The sequence below is a fragment of the Danio rerio genome, chromosome 14 (genome assembly GCF_052040795.2).
Source record: "Danio rerio strain M-AB ecotype USA chromosome 14, GRCz13ab, whole genome shotgun sequence".
Taxonomy (NCBI): domain Eukaryota; kingdom Metazoa; phylum Chordata; class Actinopteri; order Cypriniformes; family Danionidae; genus Danio; species Danio rerio.
The window spans coordinates 33,829,415-33,850,556 of NC_141034.1; the positions used below are offsets into that span (position 1 = coordinate 33,829,415).

At 38.1% G+C, this 21,142-nt stretch overlaps 1 protein-coding gene across 15 annotated transcripts in view; it reads left to right on the forward strand.

The window, feature by feature from the left end:
* tenm2a (teneurin transmembrane protein 2a) overlaps positions 1 to 21,142 on the forward strand; it is a 1,216,147-nt gene that overhangs the window by 1,123,130 nt on the left and 71,875 nt on the right. For 8 of the 15 annotated variants that reach the window (XM_087281568.2, XM_087281553.1, XM_087281554.1 and 5 more), the window contains one exon: positions 15,092 to 15,214. The exons of the other annotated variants lie outside the window; for them this stretch is intronic. In XM_087281568.2, coding sequence (XP_087137694.1) covers positions 15,092 to 15,214 — 123 coding nt within the window. The remainder of the gene's footprint in view (positions 1 to 15,091; positions 15,215 to 21,142) is intronic. 15 annotated transcript variants of the gene reach the window in all.

Genomic DNA, 21,142 nt, shown 5'->3' on the forward strand with positions numbered 1-21,142 from the left:
GTTATAATAATCTCATTTAAGTTAGTATTTAGAATCATGATTCTAAAGTACTTTTGATGAAGAGAATTGTCATTGAGTGGGTACCAAACCAATCATTTCTTTTCAATGCAGTTCGACCTTGCATCCAACTATATCTGTTTTACTACAGGAGAAAAGCAGTGTGTGAAATTACATCTGAGCTTGTAATATTCATAAAACAGTGGGTGAAATAGTACACAGATGACCTACTGCTTCATCTAAGATTCAGTAGTGCACATCCAATGGAAATCGTACTGTCCCATGAGGCCATGGGGGAGTGGTTGTGAATGGCATTGAAATGATCCAGCTGACCCTGTGGATCACATGACATTGGCAGCAGAGTATACATTCTCATTGTGTTTATACTAAATACATTGATAATTTCTTGAACACACTTTTTAACAAAAATGAAGTTTTTCCCTCTTCAAATTTAATACCTACACAGTGTGATTTTTGACATAGCTTGGGTCATGTTTTCTTGTTGTTTTTGTTGTTGTTAAGTGTGTTGTTATCTGCCTCATTTGACTAGCTTCATTATCAGTATGTTTACAAATCAGCAGCTGTTCATTCTTAAAGGTACAGTAGTAAAAACAGCATGCTGGATTCTTTGAGAGTCAGTGGGAATGCCAAGCTAATGTGTTTCTATTTCGGAGGAGATGTGGGAAAAAGGGTGAGTGTTTTTTTTTTTTTTTTTTTTTTTACAGAAGGATTTGTAAACTAATTACAAATGCAGTCCAGGATAGTCTCAGCTTACAATTAGTGTCCTAATTGAGGTCAGTCTTGTTAATTTAGTGGTAAATTAGAACAGTTAATACACGTTTATTATGGAGGCCAGGGGAGACCACAAAATAAGGTAAGGGAAAATTACCTTTTAAGTAATATGAGGTCTCTTTTGCGCTCTAATTATGGCGGTGTAATTGTGTGATATGTTGAGTGGAGGTGCATGTGGATGGAGAGATAGGATGTCCTGGTTTCTGCCATGTGTTGTAGTGTTTTAGGCAAGTGACCTGAGTGTGTGTCCCTCAGCTCACTCACACACATACATAACGCCTGGAGAGTTTTTGTGAGATTGCTAGAATTGCCTAGTGAGTCAAGAAGCCGTTTTTCTCATTCATTGTTTGCTGATCAGACAAATTTCAGCAAGGGAAGCTTCCTCGAAACTCCAAATTCTAAAGAAAGCGTCTTTCAGAGGAACTATGCACAGTTGAGCAGGGAAACACAAGGCATGAAAGGTAAATAATAGAGTTTAGAAGCCTGCAACTCATAGGTGTGGATGCTAGAAGCTGCTAGCGTGTGAACATGTGTGATGAAAGTTAGAGGGAGATGGAGGAAGACAAACGGATGAAGGGATGTAGACAGAGATGCTCCTTCTTTATGAAAAATGCATTCGCTTGCCTACAGAGAAATTCAAGCAAAAGCCCAGCCTCATATATAACATCTGCAGGGAAATAAGCGCATGTATTCTTTATGATGAGCAGATATGAAGACATCTCTTTCCTCATGTTCACTTCAAATTTAACGTCTTTGGTTCTTATTGTGTGTGTGTTTGTGTGGCCTTGCGATTGTGTGTTGGCATGGAGTGCAGAAATTTGGCTAAAAGTCTAGCTAGTTTGCTTAGACTTTAAACAATCAATAAGGTAGCCGCCATACTTGGATCTTTTACACAGAAATGAACAGAAAAACAGTTTCGTGTTGCATTTGGAAGGTGTTTCTAAAGCTGTAGTACACTTAAAAATAACTGAAGTCATGTTTTAGATTGGCATCACAGTGGCTCAGTGGTTAGAACTATTGCCTCACAGCAAGAAGGTCACTGGTTCGAGCTCGGTCCGTTGGCATTTCTGTGGCATTTTACTGGTTCGAGCTCGGTCCATTGGCATTTTTGTTTGGAGTTTGCATGTTCTCCCTGTGTTGGTTTGGGTTTCCTCTGTGTGTTCTGGTTTCCCCAACAGTCCAAAGACATGTGCTGTAAGTGAATTGAATTAACTCAATTGGCTGTAGTGTATGTGTGTGAATGAGTGTGTATGGATGTTTCCCAGTATTGGGTTGCGGCTGATAGGGCATCCACTGTGTATAACATATGCTGGATAAGTTGGTGGTTCATTCCGCTGTGGCGACCCTTGATGAATAAAGGGACTAAGCCGGAAAAAATTCATGAATAATGTTTTAGACCCTACTGAATGAACATTTTAAAACATTCGTTCTTACGTTTTATAAATGGCATACGGTTGAACTGTAAAATAACATTAGTAAGCCAAGTTAGAGCTGGCTCCCACAAGGAGTCTAAAAACGTTTGAAAGGTGTTTAAAAAAATATACCTGCTGTGAATCAAAGATTGTTGGTATTTCATATGTGTGTGTGTGTATTTGCTGCACTCTGTGTTATTTATAGCCATGTCTCGGGGTGAGGTTGGACCTGGCCGTCCACTCACATGTGACTTACTTTCCACTCGGGCCAGAAGCAGCTCAGCCAACACCAGCATAGTACACAGGCATATGGATCCGTTCTAGCAGAGAGAAACCTGCCACCTGCTTATGTGTGTGTGTGTGGTCACAGAGGTCTAATCGGTGATGACAGGTGCGGCTGAATCATAGAGGGACATCCTGCCAGCCTTACTTCAATATGCACATACGTCCGCTCACTTTTTCTTTTTCCCTGTGTCTCCGGCTCAGGCACACAAATAAACAGACAGGAGCTGCCAAGAGCTTCCTCCAGGTCTCTTTCACAAAACTGTACCTTAAGGACAACCTTAAACCTTTATTTCAGGGGCCCGTCTTCCAATGTCTTGTTCTGTCGTCCTCGTGCACACGTATAGCATCTCTCTGTCTGTCCACTGTTCCCTCGGTGCACATTTTTCCTCGCTCTATCCATCCCTACTTTCTCTCTGTCCAAGGTAACCTTGTAGGAGGAATGTTGGAATGTCAGCCTGAGTTTTGATTTCTGGGTTAGTTAAGCTGTAAACATCTGCCACTGTATACTGTAATTATATTAAAGAGGTGGTCCACTACAATATCATATTTTAAACTTTAGTTATATGTAATGTAGCTGTGTGAAAATAAACAACAGCTCTGAATGTAATACGCTAAAATTTCAATACAAAGTGAGACATAAGCTGCGTCCCAAATCGCATACTTATGCACTATTCTACGCCATTTTGTAGTATAAATAGTGTATGTAGTGCGTTCACACTGAAAACTCTAAAAATAATAAGTGCACTTTAATTACCCGGATGATGCACTCATTCAGCCGCTAAAATGAAGTGTGTAATGATGGACACTTCACGCACTCAACGACCGCAGGTTTGCTTACGTAGCGGAAGGGGCGGAGCTATCGGACACACATGTTGAATAACTTTATTTATTTTGGATGGTGAAAGCAAAATTCTTTTACGAGAGTGATTATAGCGCCTCCCGATAGTGATTGCGGCAATACTCACGGCAGGTATTATTTGATAATTCGGCCGTTTACTTCAATGATTTGGCAACCGTCAAACGTCATCAGGGAAACGGTTTAAATTTCCGCTTAGTAAAAAAAACATTAGTGTGCCATTTGGTACGACACTACATACATATACTACCCTGTTGAGTGTGTAAGTGCATAAGTACATAGTGCATGAGTGCATAGTGTATAGTGTGCCATTTGGGACGCAGCTATTGGCTTTTGAAGAGTTAGCTTAGCAAAGCCTACAGCGAACGTTTGGGAACTACAAATAAATACATCCGGGCTAGTGAGTTCACAAGGGCTTCTGGTAAGCGCACACACCCTGTGCAGCAAAGAGGCATGGCCAGAGGTGCTGTGATGTTATAGCAAAGAAAGCTTAAATGCCATTCAAATGCTGCTATTTCCACAGAGCTTGTTCTGTTTCTGTTTTTGGGCTTCCAAAGGACATGACACAAAGAGAGAAGTGCTTACAATTTAATTTTAATTATGTTCCAGAGAATTATAAAATATGTATAGCTAGCATTGGATAAAGGATAGCTTCCAGAATCTCTCTCTGTTCAGTGCTAGATTCACCTAAAAACTCCTCCAATCAACGAAGTTGCGGAGTGTGAGCCACAACCTGTTAGTAATTTTATTTATAAAATTGATCAACTCCTTGCACAGTTTCTAGCGTTTACGGTGTGTTGTAGCAAGGACATAAACAAGGATGTTAACAATGGGAAATGCACTGCTAACAATTAAGTTACAAATTCATATTTATCAGTCAAACCGCTGTAAACACCCACAAGCTTCACCGGTGCAGTGTCTCTCTATGTGGACGCTTTCAGTGTCTCTTTATGCACCCGCTTTCCTTGAGTTCTACATCTCGCAAAACTCCCAAAAGATATGGGAGCGTGATATGTTACTTACACATGCTTATTTAAAGTATATGTGAAAGACACATGTCAGATTTTATTTTAGAGAGCAGGCGCGAGGTTCAGCTGTGTGGTCTTTGTTTTTCTGTCTAATTTAGAATGCTAATGCTGCCAACAGCTTCTTTGACTGACTGTTTACACAGCGCAAAAACGCATGCTCGTAGGGGCGTGACCTGGTCATGTGGAGCTAATCCCGAATCACAGTTCATTATGTTAGCTGAGCAATCAGAGCCTCTTGAGCAAGGGCCTTTCAGAAGAACTAGGAAATATGATAGTCGTTTTTATGTTTGTATCTGTATATAATTAAAGTAAGATTTATGAAAAAATAACATTTACAACAATAACATTTTCTACAAGTGAAGCAAGAGGACACATTTGTTTTTCATCTTATAAACACAGCCAAGCCCTAAAATACACTGTGGACTACCCTGTTAAAAGATAACACCCACATGCATACAAATATACATATTTCTTAACAAATTTGCAGAATTTATCTAATTTTTTTTTCCAAAACCTCAGTTATATTCACTAACCACCTATTTTCTGGAACGGACAGTACAGTCACTTTCGTACAGACACTCTGTACTCATTTGGCTGTTTAGTTTTTATAAAATTAACAACTTACAGTCGTGTTTGGCTGTTCTTCTGGCATGGGATTTGAAAAAAAAAACATCCTTCTGTGTATTTCATCTATTTGTGTACTTCTATCTGTGTTCTTAAATGTATTCTAAAGCAAGTGATACCTTCGTATTCATTCTGCAGGTGAATAATACATCAACACTTCCATAGTATGCATTGATTTATGCAATTTTAATCATATACTTTTTTTCCTCACAAACTTTTCCTCACAAAGCTGAGGCTTCCAGTGAATATTCATCAGGAGAGTGAGAATAAACCTGTTATCTATAGCCTGATCTGCACCGCACACGCACAGAACAGCAGACAGCCTAATGTTATGCACAATTTGCGTGAAGACAGCAAAGAAGATCACGTCCTGCGCTAAAACAACCGTTCATTTTGAGTGCCAACATCAGTGACTATTTAGAAAGCTATCAAGGCTGCTTCTTTTTTTTTCCCCTCTGTGTAGATTGGTCTCATTCCCTCGCTGTTGTATTGAACACCCATCATTTCACATGATCTGGTTTTAACTCAACATTGCCACCTACTGGTGTAGAATGCATTCGGCATGAACGACACGCGTGTTCACAAAGCGTGGAGGGCAGATATCCAGAGTGTCTGAGCTGCATTTAATCTGTCTGAGCCTTGTCTCTTGATGCTTCCAGTTATTGTAGTCCACTGATTCATTTGTTAATTATTTTATTGATTGCAAAATTAGCATTTAGCCACTATCTGCGTGCGCCATCAGAGCAGAGAGACAGACGGAGAGATGAAGAGATAATGAAGGACATTAGGTTGAGGAAGATGAAAGGATCAGAGACACGATAGTGGAGAAGAAGGAGCGGATTGAAAAGCACGGACAGGGGGGACTGGCAGGAGAAGAGCAAGAGGAGAAAAGCTATCTCAGTGTTTCCTCCAGACCATCTGAAACAAATAAAAGAGCTGACAGAGAGAGCAGAGACACACTTAGAGTGTCAGCGCTTTCCTTTAACTGAGAAACAGACTGAGAGAGAAAGGAAGAGGTATAGAGAGAAAGAAAGAGAGGGGGACCAGGCGGAGGGGGAAGATGGAATTTGACAGGAGAGAAAATTGATTTTCTGGGATGAGATTTAGGTGTGATAGGCAAGCAGAGGAAAGGTGAGGAGAGGGGTGGAGTCACTAACACACACAGACAGTACCGTCCTGTAAATCTTCTCCTGCTGGATCAAAACCACAAGATGCAGAGAGAGAGAGAGGGGGCAGAATGACAGCAAACTGCACCAAACCAGATATCAATCATTTTTAAATAGAGTTGGTAGTTTCCGGTGACAGCGAGAGTAATGATGTGATACAAAAGCTACCAATGGAAACTCTGGCATTGATTCGCCAACTAATACAGATGCATACTAAACCTGAGCAGGAGATCACTCTAGTAAAAAAGTGCACAGCTGTATTTAAAAGTGGAAAAAGAGAGTTTCATTCAGTGAGAGGGGTATAGAGACAGTGTGGTTTTGAGAGAGACTGGCAGGGAGAAATCTGTTAAGTGAGACAGTGTGAACTACATACTAGTGGAGTAGCTATGGGTGTATACAGTGGCGACTGGCGCCACCCAGAAGTAGCCTAGCTGCAGAATTATTATTATTTTTAGTCTTTAAAACTTTTTTTCTCTAAAACTGTTTCCCCTAAACTTCATTGTTGTTTACTTAAGGCTAATTTATACAAATTTATGCTAATTTAATCGCGCAGTTACAGACCCCTTGCCGTGGTTGATGCTGATGCGAACCTCTCAAAAAATGTACCTACACGTCATGATGATGCGTAGCACAAGCTCTATGATTAGTTGGCTTGATATCACGGATGAGAGTGGGCAGTGATGAGAGCTGCACGAACCTGTTGGAGTTGAAAAGATAATATATTTAAATTCATCATTTTGAATTTATCGGCGAGGCGGTGGCACAGTGGGTACCACATTTGCCTCACAGCAAGAAGGTTGCTGGTTTGAGCCTCGGCTGGGTCAGTTGGCATTTCTGTGTGGAGTTTGGAAGTTCTTCCTGTGTTCGCATGGTTTTTCTCCAGTTTTTTTTACTTCCCCCACAAGTACAAAAACATGTGGTATAGGTGAATTGGGTCAAGCTAAATTGTTCGTAGTGTATGTGTGAATGAGTGTGTATGGATGTTTCTCAGTGATGGGTTGCAGCTGGAAGGGCATCCACTGAGTAAAACATGTGCTGGATAAGTTGGCGGTTTATTCCGCTGTGGCGACCCCAGATTAATAAAGGGACTTAAAAGACAATAAATGAACGAAGAAATACTTTTTTTCTTTAAACTGTTGTTTACTTAAGGCTGATTTATATTTCTGCGTCGAGCACACAGGTATGGTCCAGCGTAGCCTTCGTGCAGTCGCAGACCCCTCGCTTTGGCTGACGCTGACACGCACCTTTTAAAAAAAGTAACTACTGTACATGTCGCGACGATGCGTAGCACAAGCTCTGTGATTGGTCGGTTTGGTATCACTGACCAAGTGAGGGCAGGAATGAGAGCCGTACAAACCCGTTGGAACGAGTTGAAAAGATAATATATTTAAATTCATCAAATTGAATTCCATGAAATTAGACTTTATATATAAAATGGTGCTAAAACGCCCCCTTGTGGTTGATATATTGCAGGAATTTTGGTATTTTGTCCCTTTTCGCTTACTGTAGTTTCACAGAAAGCCTTATGACCATTAGGTAAGTGCGTCTCGTTGCACTCTTGTAAACAGATTAAAAAAGGTAATTTAAGCGATTTTATCTAATTTCAGTCATTGAAATGGATAAGTATGTTATGTGAATAATACTATAGTACATGTTTTGTATTCTTAATGTGGATTTTGGTGGCGGTTGAGATGATTTGTGTTTTGCTAACTAAAATGACACATTGCTAATGCATTTTAATGTTGTATGCAAGATCCCAACGAGAGTGTTTGTTGTTGTTGTTGTTGTTGTTGTTGTTGTTGTTGTTGTTGTTGTTGTTGTTGTTGTTGTTGTTGTTGTATTTTTCCCTTTTAGAGAGAGATGAATGTAAATCCTAGACTATTTCCTGTATTGAGTATTTTTGTTTTTTGTTTTGGTATGTTGCTCATTTTTGATTTTAACAAAATGTTTACACGTATTTACACAGAAAGTGGAATGACTATTAGAAAGACAACTGAATGTAAATTCTGGAATATTTCTTCTATTGAATATTTTTGTTTTATCTCAAAGAGAATAAATCCAATGTTGATTAAAATGATGGATGGCCTCTTTTATTGAGGGCAAGGTTTAAACGGGTGTGCTGCTGATGGGATACCCATTACATTTACCAGGGTAAAGTCCCGTGAAGGAGCTCCAGTTGGAAACTTTTGTTTTGTGTTCACTTTATGATTAAAGTTGTTGCATGTACATGGGTTCCCACCTCAGAATGAGCAAGTTTGAGCTACTTGTACATTAAGGTAGCATTCAGAAAAAAACAAACACCCACAATTTCACTATTTATGTTCACAGGAACATAAAAACCTGCTACCAGCTAACGTTTTGGAAGTGTTTTTGCAGAGCAACACAAATAGCAAGGCATGTATCGTGGGTCACAGCGATTGCTCGATGTAGAAGTATAAACCAGCTTTTATAATCGAGCGAATTATGCCAGAATAAACCGTATTTGCAGTTTTTTTTTTTTTGCAGTGATGGTAAAGAGTGATGGCTAGACCTAATTAAATTGGAATCATTTACATTTTGAGTAATGTAAATATTTGTCCAGTTCGACAATGTGCAATAGCATAGCTACACTTGGCATGATATGGAATGGTTTTGAATGGAGTGAGATGATGAGAGATAAGTTTGAGATAATGAGGGAGTCAGCCAGCAAAGGAAGAAGAGAGTTTTACTGTTAGATAAACAGAACGAGTTCGAAATTACACAGAGAGAATGATGAGCGAAACAAGGCAGACAGAAATAATCTGAGAGGTTTCTGTGGTGCCTTGATAGAATGCGAATGGTAGACTGGATACAGAGAGGGTTATGAAAAGAGTGAGACAGGGAGATTGTCATAATAATAAAGATTGTATATACGTATACTGAGGAACAAAGTGACTCAAGACAACAAGACAAAGGAAGTTAGGGACAAAGAATAAGAGATAGTGAGATAGGCAGAAAGATTGATACAGGCAGAGAGAATGAGACATATAAAGACAGTGAGACAGACTAAATGAGTGTGACACAGATAAAGAGTAAAAGAGACAGCAGAGGTTTGTGAAGTCCTGCCATGAGGCAATGAATGGAAATGTTTACGTGGACAGAGTGAGACATGAATTCAGTTCAGATGCTGAGGTTGAGAGTGAGACAAGTGGAGAAACAAATACTGAGAGACTGGCAAAGGAAAGTTTTACAGTCAGAAAGATAATGAGGGAGCAAAGGGCAAGATGGAGAGGTCAGAAGAAAGGATGGGCAGAAAGATCAAGACAAACTGAGAGAATGAGACAGGCAAAAGGAGTAAGACAGACTAAACCAGTGACGGATAAAGAGTGAAAGTGTCAACCAGCAAACAAGAGGTTTCAAAAGTCCTGCCAAACTACAGTAGGGTGAGGGTGTGGGAGATGTAGACAACAGGAGATAAATAAGATAGAAGAATATGGTGAGACAGGCAGAAAAGCATAGAACAAGAATGAGACAAATGGTGAGTCAAGAGAAAGATAGACAGAAAGAATGAAGAGGTGTCTTAGGTTGAAATATTTGTCCCAATAAACGTTTTTCCAGATCTTTTTGAATGAAATGTTTACTTTACTACATCCAATCAGCTCGCAATAGAAAAAAACCCACACCCACTATTGAATCATTTGAAATGTGGACTCTAAGGCTAGGTTCACACTGAAGGCAAATGTGGCCTGAATCTGATTTTTTTTTTTTTTTGCCCAGATGTGAATGTTTTTATCTTGACAGAGTGAACAGCCCAAACTACATTGAATCTGTTCTTTTTTTATTCAGATTTGTGCCACTTTTATATGTAGCATTAAATCAGATGTGATCTTTTGCGATGTGACCGCATTGTGAACAGTTTTGTAGGATTTTTTGTGACTTTTACATAATCTTAGAGTGACAAACATCATCTACTCCTCAGCAGTATAGTAGAATGGCACACAGAGCAAATACTTTTCCACAGAAAAGTTGGTTGTTCATTTTGAAAAAAATGTTTTTAAAAAAGCACCCAAACCCCCATTCTGCATGTGTCTGTTGTTTATAATAAAGAAAAATGAAATAACTCTGAGATCAACCAACTCCGCCTTCACAGGTCAATCTGCGGCTTTAATCATTAACCTTTGATGAGTTCACTACACTGGTGGTCAAAAAGACGCTTGCCGCGGCTGTCATAAATCTTTCTAACACCAGTGACTTATTTTATGTTTCAAATAGCAAAATTCTAGGGCTGGGCAATTTGGTTTAAAATCAAAATCTCGATTAATTGAACATTTTAACTCGATTACGATTATGATTATTATGATTATGATTAGTGAACGAATATATATAATATAAGTCAGAGATTTTTAAATGAAGGGTATATTGCTTGATTTTAAAATAATTGAAGAAACACACCCTTTCTACTATCTATGATTATTTATTGAACAACATTGAACAACTGAAAATAAAAACACAGATTGCCTAAAATAACTCTTATAAATAAGTGAAAATGCATAAATTGCACTTTTAGATACAAAATTAATTATTTTCATTGTAGTATAAAAATAAGCAGTATCAATTCTAAATAAAATTACTTTTGTATAGCCTGTAAACAATATTTTAAACATTGCATTTCTTGCATCTTCTGTGAACAAATATTTTAATGTAAATAGTTTTAATGTAATGGCGCAGCTTACAGTCATCCTAAATTTAGTGCAAAATAAGGCTCAAGAAGGGGTCCATCGTCCTACCTGACCAGAGATCAGATTTACTTTTAAGGCTGATTTATACATTTTCATCGAGTGATTTATCGTACAAGAAGTTAAAACTCGCTCATTTATAGGTGGGAACTGGTAGGTGTGCAACAACTTTAATCATTAGGTAAAGACTTGTAAAAACTCGCTCCAACAAAGGCTCTCTATACAGCCCACGTGTGTCAACACTACCAAATCGATCAATCACAGAGCTTGCACTGTGTCATTACACTGTGTAGGTACATTTTTGAGAGGTGCATGGGAATGCGCCTGCATGAAAGCTGCGCCGGACCATACGCGTGCTCTCTATGGAGCGGGGTCACGTGACTCCATACACTGTAGGGAAAATTAGACCGATTATAGGTTCTGAATGTCGATTTAGAATATTTTTCGATTAATCGCCCTCAGCCCAACGGAATACCCATTAGTAGTAGCAGAACAACCTTTCACAGTTCATGAAACACACCGCGGTTGTCTGTGAAAAGGGCAATAATCATAATCTGACAATACATAATCAGCTTACTTCACAGTACAGTACACATTGTGTGCATAATTAGACATTTTGTGCAGTCCATAATTGTACTTTTGTGCATGTGGGTCAGTTTAGGTCCATGATCTGGTCACACTGCAAATCTGAGATTGGCCACATTTATAATTACAATATGAACAGCTATGCAAAAATTTAGATCTTACCCAAATTATTGAATATGTTTATCTAGAGCTGTTTTATTGTATTATCAGAAATTTGATTGCTTTTACAACTATTTCTGCTCATTAAGAACAAAATTAGTTGTGTTTGAAAAAAAAAAACTACCAAGATCGACATCTTTAGATGTTATTAAAAATAATTATGTGTATATGTCTGTTCAAATCTATGGTTCAAACATGCACCCAAAACTCAGACTTTTGATTCACTTTAATAACTTTACGTGATGATAGCGGGATAGAACTGTAAAATACGGTAGAATCCTGGGAAAAACGGGAGGGTTGACAGGTATGCATATCTGCATAATGGGTAAGCAAGCTAGTGCAAAACAAATGAAGCAGTAAAACAATGCAAAATTGTGGTCATACATGGTAGTGTCACAACAACACATTCACATGAACCTCCTCCTGTGACTTGAGGTAGTGATTCCTGCTGTCTCTGATGACTAACAGTTCAGCCCATCTTTACCGTCATTGTGAAAATCAGACGACGCAGACACAGACTGGAAAGATAAAGCGCAAGATCCTGCAATCAGCCCGAGACCGTATGCTACAAAGGACTTCTTCTCTCCCGCATTTCCTGCGGCACCTCTGGAGTTCAGCAGACTAAGTGCTCTTCTCTCTTCTGCCTGCGATAAAAGTTTTCTTGGCAGAACTAGAAAGGACACGGGTCGGGAAGAGATTCAGCTGACAAACCGCACACAGGCCTCGGAGCGAACAGACCAAAATAAGCTCCACAGGCACGAAAAAGAAACAACAGCTTCGCAACACAAAGAGGAAAGACGGAGAAAGATCTGCTTTCTTTCAGCTGTCACTCAGATTGTCGCTGAATCATGCCAGCTCCACATGAAAGCTCTCAATTCTGTCAGGATTCTGCTGGTTTTCTGCCTGTGCATTTGTTAACTTTTTCTTCAACCTGTTGAGGTGCAAGTAATGCTTACAGACGTGGGTGTCGCTGCCTGCTTTGCTTTCTGTCTGTCTGCCTTTAGAAACACGTCTACGTCGTTTCCTAAGGGCGTCTGTGATTGAATGACTGAAATAAACACACACACATACACACAGTTAAAGTGATTTTGTTAAAGTGCCAATTAGATCTGTCACCCAGTTCCTGTAATCTACTCAGAGAACATAATTTTGTGGCACTTTCTGAAGAAGGCTGTGTTTATTACTTTCTGAAGAATGATGTGCGTATTACATTACACAATGTAGGTTTATTTATTTTCTTTGTATTTGTTATGAGTCATTATTATAATGACTATTCCTTTAAGGGTGTGTTCACACTAGATGGTTTGCTTCCAATTAAATCCACTCTGGTGTGATTGCTCTGTTCGTGAAGTTCATATGAATAATTGTGAAAACTGGTAGACTGAAAAGCAAAATGTGTTTTGACACAGACTAAAGCCTTCTAAACAAATCAAAAACAGGACATGATATCAAAAGATGTGACCATGAGTCCTGTAGCTTCAATTATGCGTAATACAAAGGAATTGTTTTGGTTTCTATACACATTTATATGCTCTTTACGAGTTCTCATCTGATAAATAACAACGTGTTAACACTTGTTTTTTTCTACTCATCATTGTTGTCTTGGGCAATAAGTTCTGATACATAAAACATCTATAAATAGAACAGAACTGCACCAATGCTAAGCATTCATCCTTTTTTCTATAGACCAAAAGAACTAAGAAAACTGAGGCCCCATTTACAGTAATACTTTTTTGAATGAAAATGATCCACATCCACATCCACACTGGCTTTTCACCTAGCGTTTCTGAACAGATCTCTACACTATACCACTGAAATTGCACACCATGTGACCACACACACTCTCTGGCATGCACTGCAGTGTATGCAGAGGTCTTAGCTCCAGTCAGTAGGTGCTTTAAGCACACCTCCCCAGGTGAGAGCAGCACACATTGGACAGTTAATTAAGGATCTTCCGCTGGATGTCTTCTCACTAGTTGTTAAGCATGATATTTAATTCATCTTCTCTCTATCTCACGACTCTTTGGTCTTTTGAAACTATTACTTGTTCTCAGGTAACATGTCTTGGCTGGGCACAAAGATAAGTTAATATATTAATTTATGTAACCACATAAACTGAATCTGCATATTGACTGATTGCTTGCCTTTATTTTCTATATTGTATAACTTGTTGCATGTTATAATTTTATAATGGCCAATATTGATTATTAAAACTGATATTCACCAAAAGGGACAGGGTATGTTATAGGTTTCATATTATTCAATGAAAATGAAAGGAGGCAGTTATGTTATAGGCTCCGTTTTGTTATAAATATACATATGGTGAAGATTACGGTCAAATAAATATGTTGGTGTCTGTTACGTTGTTAATATTAAAGTGAAAATAGGCAGTTCCTTATATCATGTTTTCATGTTATTGTTAAGATAGAAGGATGTAAATGACTTTGTACCCGACGTGTCCTCGGGAGTTTGTTTTTCATATCAAACTTGTGAAGTCTGAACTTACAAGGCAAGGATGCAAGACTGAACTTTGTCCACTTAATACTGAGAAAAAGTCCCAATCTAGTTGCTAGACCAGATAGTTGAATGTCTGCAGCCATACCTCTGTTTTCAGATGTCTCCGTTTTTTTCCCATCCACACTGACACAGAGCAGCATTTTTTTTAAAATGGAAGCGGCCTCTTCAGCGCATTTAAAACACTCCATTTTCAGGGCTTGAACACTTCGGGGTAGTGTGGATGGAAGGCGGAACCATAGCAAAACTTATGCCTTTTAAAACTTAAATGTATTAGTGTAAACTGGGCCTGAACCTCATGTGTAAACTCAGGCTAAAATAAAATGACAACTCCGTAGTAAGTAAAAATATAGTTTACTGTACAGAATAATTACAGCAAGTAGAAACAGCAAGAAAATTCTGTCAAACCTGGAAGTACTGCACTCTTATTTCAGATATTTAATGAATATGCATGGTAACACATCCAGAGCTGTGTGAATGATGGCTGTTCAAATTCAGATTAAATAGAGTTAGAACACATTATAGAGTGCGGTTTCTGAAACGGTGTGTATTGCATGTGCGCAATCCCCAATCTAGTTTTATATCCACACACGCTGCTCTGACATACATCAGACTGAGGATCAAATGCAAGTGTCCTGTGAGCGACAGATGGCTCCACAGTCAGTCAACATCAATCAGTCATGCAATCAATAAAAATGACTAGGCTGTCTGCTTGTTTTTTTCAGCCACAAAATAAACCACTTCATCTTACAGCCTTTCTCTGTCTGTACTAGGTTTAAAAGATCAATACAATACATTTTAGATTTAGTATTTTGTTTCGTTTTAAATCATTTTGTGCACTCTTTGTGAAGCGGCAGTTCAAAATCCTCAAGCTTTTCTTTTCCTGGCTATCTTTCTTTTCCCATATACTTGCACCGTTTACATTCTTTCTTTCCTTTTTCTTTCTCTGTCTCTCTCTATTGCTCTCTTTCTCTCTCAGCCATGAATCTGTTGGGGCTGAACTGGCAGCTGAAACCTGTGGTTGGTCCCATGCTGAACAACGGCTTGGGAGCCGGGCTGCCCAGCAACAGTGACGTAGCAACATCGCCCTCTGGAGGCAGAGGTGAGCAGCACAGCCTGCAGTCCTGCACGCTTTTTACCATAAGAAGAATGCCAAGATTGTGACAGAATAGCACAACGAGGAGGGGGAAAAAACCCTATAAACTAGATACAAAAAGAAATCAGTTGGGCTGAAACCTCCACTGCCCTGTATATCAATTTGTTTCCAGCTTGTAGTCATTTTGATTTGTGTTTAGTAATTTGCTTCTCTGTCGCACTCCGAGGTCCCATCATGACAGCACATTTATGCCCACACACACTTTCCTGCCTGCTTCCACGATCGACAAGAGACATTATTCTCTGAGCTTCATTTCTGTAGCCGTGTGACAAGTCGTAAGAAACCAAGTAACCATGTGATTAGGTAGAGGAGCAAGGCATTGTGGGCCAGCGGTGCTGGGAGGGTGATTACATTTTCAAAAATAGTCTGTGAAACTGTATGTGTTACGCAACAAGAAACATGTCAAAATTGCTTTTCACACTGCACTTAACTCCTTGTTATTGTCATTCTAAACCCTGCTTCTAACCTTAGGTATAAGGAACGTTGCACACTTTAAACAAAGTCGAGTTAGTGGATGAATCCTGCTTTTGCATAGGAAATTTGTACAGTGTGAAACGATGTGTTGTTATAATGGCATGGCTGTATGCTTTACAAACGACAGCCAATCAAGATCTTTATATTCACAGCTATAGAAACACTGCATGCAGTGATCTGCATTCACAGAGAGCAAAAATGTGGAATGGTAACATTTGCTCTTACTTTTGTAGTCAGTAAAGTCTAAAAATGAGCAGTATGAGAGCATTTACAAAGAAAAAAAGGCCCTAAATCCGTAATATACAGTATGGAACATCATTATATTGATGTTTGTATAGATTGCTATTGTTTTCCCAGGTTATGATCACTCTGGGTTTTAAAGGTCACAGCCTATCTATCTGTTTGTACGTGTGAAAAGACCTCAGTAGTTGTATGCTCTCATTATCATTTCACATTTCTAATTTTAGACATGGGAACAGTTTTGCTGTTCACATCCAATTTTGTGAAAAATCCAAATATAAGTAAGACAAAAGCACTGAATGTATAGTTTAACCAGAGCTCAATATTGGAGAGGGGTCTGTCTGCAGACATGGTGTAGTTCAGTCTGAGCTGCCTGCTTTGCTTTTTAATGGGTTCGCCTCACTAAGAGTCTCTTACTCTGGGAGATGCAATCTCAGCTTGCATCATAAAGGCTGCATCTAGATACTAGTAGAATATTCAGTAGGCATCATGGTGGCACAGTGGGTGGCACGATTGCATCACAGCAAGAAGGTCGCTGGTTGAGCCCCAGCTGGGCCAGTTTGCATTTCTGTGAGGAGTTTGCATGTTCTCCCCTCGTTCGCATGTACCTCAGTCCAAAGACATGCGGTACAGGTGAATTGAATGAGCTAAATTGGCTGTAGTGTATGAGTGTGAATGCAAGAGCGTGTTTCCCAGTGTTGGGCTGCAGCTGGAGCGGCATCTGCTGCGTAAAACATATGCTGCATGAGTTGATGGTTCTTTCCGCTGTGGCGACCCCTGATGAATAAAGGGACTAAGGCGAAAATAAAATAAATTAATGAATGAATGAATCTTCTGTAATTGTTTTCTCACTTGTACTTGTTCCAAATGTGTTTCTGTTGAACACAAATTAATAGTAAATATTTTCAAGTTTGATGTTGGAAACTGGTAGCCTTTGACTTGCATGTTATTTATTAATTTTATTTTTCTACTGTGGAATCCAATGGCAATCGGTTAACAACAATATTCAAAATGCCTTATGTTTTGTTCAACAGAAGAAGATAAAAAAGCACAATAGAAATGAGTGTAAAGTAAATACAAATTTTTTTGGGTGATTTTATTTATTTATTTATTTATTATTTATTTATTTATTTATTTATTTATTTATTTATTATTATTATTATTTTTTTTGTTTGTTAATCCCTTTAAAGTAGACCAAAATATTTTGGGAAGAGCAGAACAAGCTGTTTTGTGCAATATTTCGTTCTGTGCAAATGCTTCCAGATGTATTAGACCAGTGTTTCTCAACCACAATCCTGGAGGACCACCAGCTCTGCTCATTGTCCATGTCTCCTTAACCAAACACAGCTGATTCTGATCATCAGCTCATGATGACTGCAGAGACTGAAAAACCATTATGAATGTCACAGACAAAGGAGACATTCAAAACATGCAGTGTTGGTGGTCCTCCAGAAACATGATTGAGAAACACTGTATTAGACCATCCAGGTATAACATATATAACTTTTTTGCATATCATTCGTAGTACACGTATACAGCAAACTGCACACATTTTAGTATGTAGATTAGTATTCTATACTTCTCTAATTATTAAAGCCTGCATAATCCCTGATAATTAGCATCTCCTCATAACCTACTGATAACTCTGATTTTCCCAGCAATCAAACTTTCAATTAAAGCTGATTATCACCCCAAGCAGACACACTCATACGCTTACAGACTTACACAACACGTACACCCATGTTTTTTCCCCAGATCTCTCTGTCTGTCCCTGTCTCAGATGCTCACACTCAAGAAAACACATCACCTCTGTATGAAGGACAGGACAGCAACCCTGCAGAGAGTGCCTAGTCATCTTTAAACACATATACAGACATGTTACAAAACCTATATTCTCAGAAATAAAGCTGTCGCTGGTCAGTGTCCTTTTGGAAAGGTGCACGTTTGTACTTTTGATGTACTTTTAGATACAAATGTGCATCCGTATCCATCTGACTGACAGCGTTTGCACCTTCATTTCTTAGAGTTTTGCATTTAAAGTTCTAAAACAAAGTCTCTTATATGTAGGCTAATTAAATAAACACTTGAAATGTTCGCAAACAAGGTGATTCCAGAATGTAATGAAAGAAGCTCAGTGACACATAATATTGAAAAATGGCGAACAAGGTGAGAGAAATTAAATATTCATTTAATGCTGAGAAGTATCACTCAAAACACTGTATGTAATTAGAAACTAGATATTTTATCTGAAGCACCTTCAGTGTCATTCTTTTGCATTTCTTTTTGGCTCATTGGAAATACATACTTCAGAATACTTTTTTTTTTTTTTTTAACTGCAAAAACCAGCACAATCTCTTGATTTAGGGGCTAACTCGTATGAATTCATATTATCTCATTTGTACGATCTCAAATGTACCTGTATTAACAGATTTTGCATTTCACAAAATTTTTGGCTGAGGCATGAAATTCCATTGAGCCTGGACTGTTCTTTTTATTATACATCGTATCATGGGAATTGGTGACCTTAGAAGGTTTGGATACTGTCTTGAAAAAAAAAAAAAAACTGGCTATATTTTGGAAACTCATCGGAATTTCTTGTGGTTGCAGTGCATTTTTCTCTTATATTACCTTTGAAAACACTATAGGTTGTGTTTAGTAATCTAAAAAATGTAACAATAGACACATTTCAGATTTGCAAAAAATGTAGGCATCTCCCTCTAGTGGATTTGTCATCTTAAATGTACAACAAAATGTACCTGGAGCAACAGATTTTACATTTTACAAAAATGTTGGCTGAGGCGTGTAATTCCATTGAGCCTGGGCTGTTAGATTGCTAACATATTGCTCTATTGAAATCAATTAAATTAGATTTCCCCATGTAAAGCACATTTTACAGAGTTGCTGCCTACATCATTTTTTTAGTGAGCTTAGAAGGTTTGGATGCTGTCTTTAAAGAAAACTGGCTATACAGTATATTGGAAACTCATTGGAATTTTAATACATATGCAGGCCGTGTCATTTTCCTTTCTCACTCCTCAGCACTATGCAAGCATACCTAACTCTGTGATTTCATATATACTGTAGTACAGTAGATTATGTGGTGTAATCGCTTGCTGTGTTTTGTGTGAGTATGTGGGTAATAGAGTGAGCTCTTCAAGTCTCACAAGTGCAAGTTACAAAATCTAGGGAGCAGCAATATAAAGGCAGTGTTATAAATCATCGTAACATGCTCCCAAAGGTAGGCTACTTAATTAGGTTACCTTCTAATACACTTAATTCACTCTAAACACTAAATCCATGATGGTTACCTTCTAATATACTTAATTCGCACTAAAGAGTTAAGATTGCAGAGAAGGTGAAAATGAGACTATATATATATATATATATATATATATATATATATATATATATATATATATATATATATATATATATATATATATATATATTGTATTTTTATTTTGTTTTAATTTTACAGATTATTTAGTAAAAAAATATAAAAAAATAAAAAAGAACATTTGTTAAAATAAAATAAAATAAAATCACACTAAAAAGATAAAATGCAATAAAATAAATAAAATAAAATAAAATAAAATCACACCAAAAAGCTAAAATGAAATAAAAAATAAATAAATAAAAAACACCCCAAAAAAAGAGAAGTTGTTAAAATAAAATAAAAAAAACATAAATTGTTAAAATAAAAAAATTGGAATGAAAACACATCAAAAATTAGTTGTTAAAATAAAAATAAAATAAAATATTTGTTCAAAATACACTCGTGTTAGCTTGCTAACTTACTAGCATCATGCTGTGAAATCATAAAGTCAGGTCTCTCCAGGGTTGCACAGTGGTGCAGTAGCAGGTTCACCTCACAGCAAGAAGGTCGCTGGTTCGTGCCTCGGCTGGGTCAGTTGGCGTTTCAGTGTGGAGTTTGCATGTTCTCCCCGGGTTTGCGTTGATTTCCTCCGGATACTCTGATTTCCCCCACAAGTCTAAAGACATGTGGTGTAGGTGAATTTGATTGGCTAAACTGTCCATAGTTTATGTGTGTGAATGAGTATGTATGGATGTTTCTAGGTGATGGGTTGCAGCTGGAATCTGTTGCGTAAAAGATATGCTGGATAAGTTAGTGGTTCATTATGCTGTGACGACCACAGATTACTTCATCATGCAGGGAATAGAGAATGATTCTCATTTTCCCTTCGATACTATGTAAACATATCTAACTCTGTGATTAAATACTGTAGATTATGTAGCATAACACTGTAGTTTGCTGTTTTTGTGTGAGTGTGGTTAATAGAGTGAGATTGTAAGCACAGGTTTGTGCATTTTGAAACAGCTCTTCACCTCAAGTGCTTCATCTCAACCCCTCAGCATGTCGGTGTCAATTCCATCCATACAAATATGACTTCTCTCCCTCGCTCTCTCCTCATCGCTCTCTTTCTCACACATGCAAACACAATGTTTTCCACATAACAGTGAGATTTCATTAATCATACGCAGACAGTGCTGCAATGAGGCTGTTGCTGGTTGCTTTGTTAACAGTAGGGTCGTATTATTTTGTCATGCAGTGTCTGCTGGTGGTTGTTGTCTTTTTTCTGTCATCCTCTGCTGCATCTTTGTGTATAGCTGTTATCCTACCTTATTGTCTGGCATATTGTGTTGAGATGCTCTTATCTGGGCTTGTGCGGGATGATTTGATGCTCTGGTCTGATCTGTGAAATGATTTGTGTGTGCTTCTGCCTGCTGGCTACATTAGCTTATGATTGGCCTCTCTGCACTCGGCTGGATCCTGTTACGGTACTTGATGCTGTGCTTAGACAGTCAGATTCAGATGTCCTTTATCTGCGTGCTCGCTGCGATTCGAGACCTGCCTCTGAATGGTGCTGTTTTGTTTTTTTTTGGTTGTTTTTTTGTTTTGTTTTTTTGTACTCTATTGTATTTTAATTATTTCAGTTCTCATTGTGCTCTGTTTAAATCACGTTTATGTAATAATTCTAGCTTTTTCTTTTGTTTTCAGTTTTTTTTTGTTTTGTTATTATAGAATTTTACTGCACTACCTCAGTACCTCTGACATGCACTGTAAAAAATTTCCATAAATTAGCAGTTTTGTATATTTTGTGATTCATATTTTTATTTTTCCCCATTAATTTATGCTTT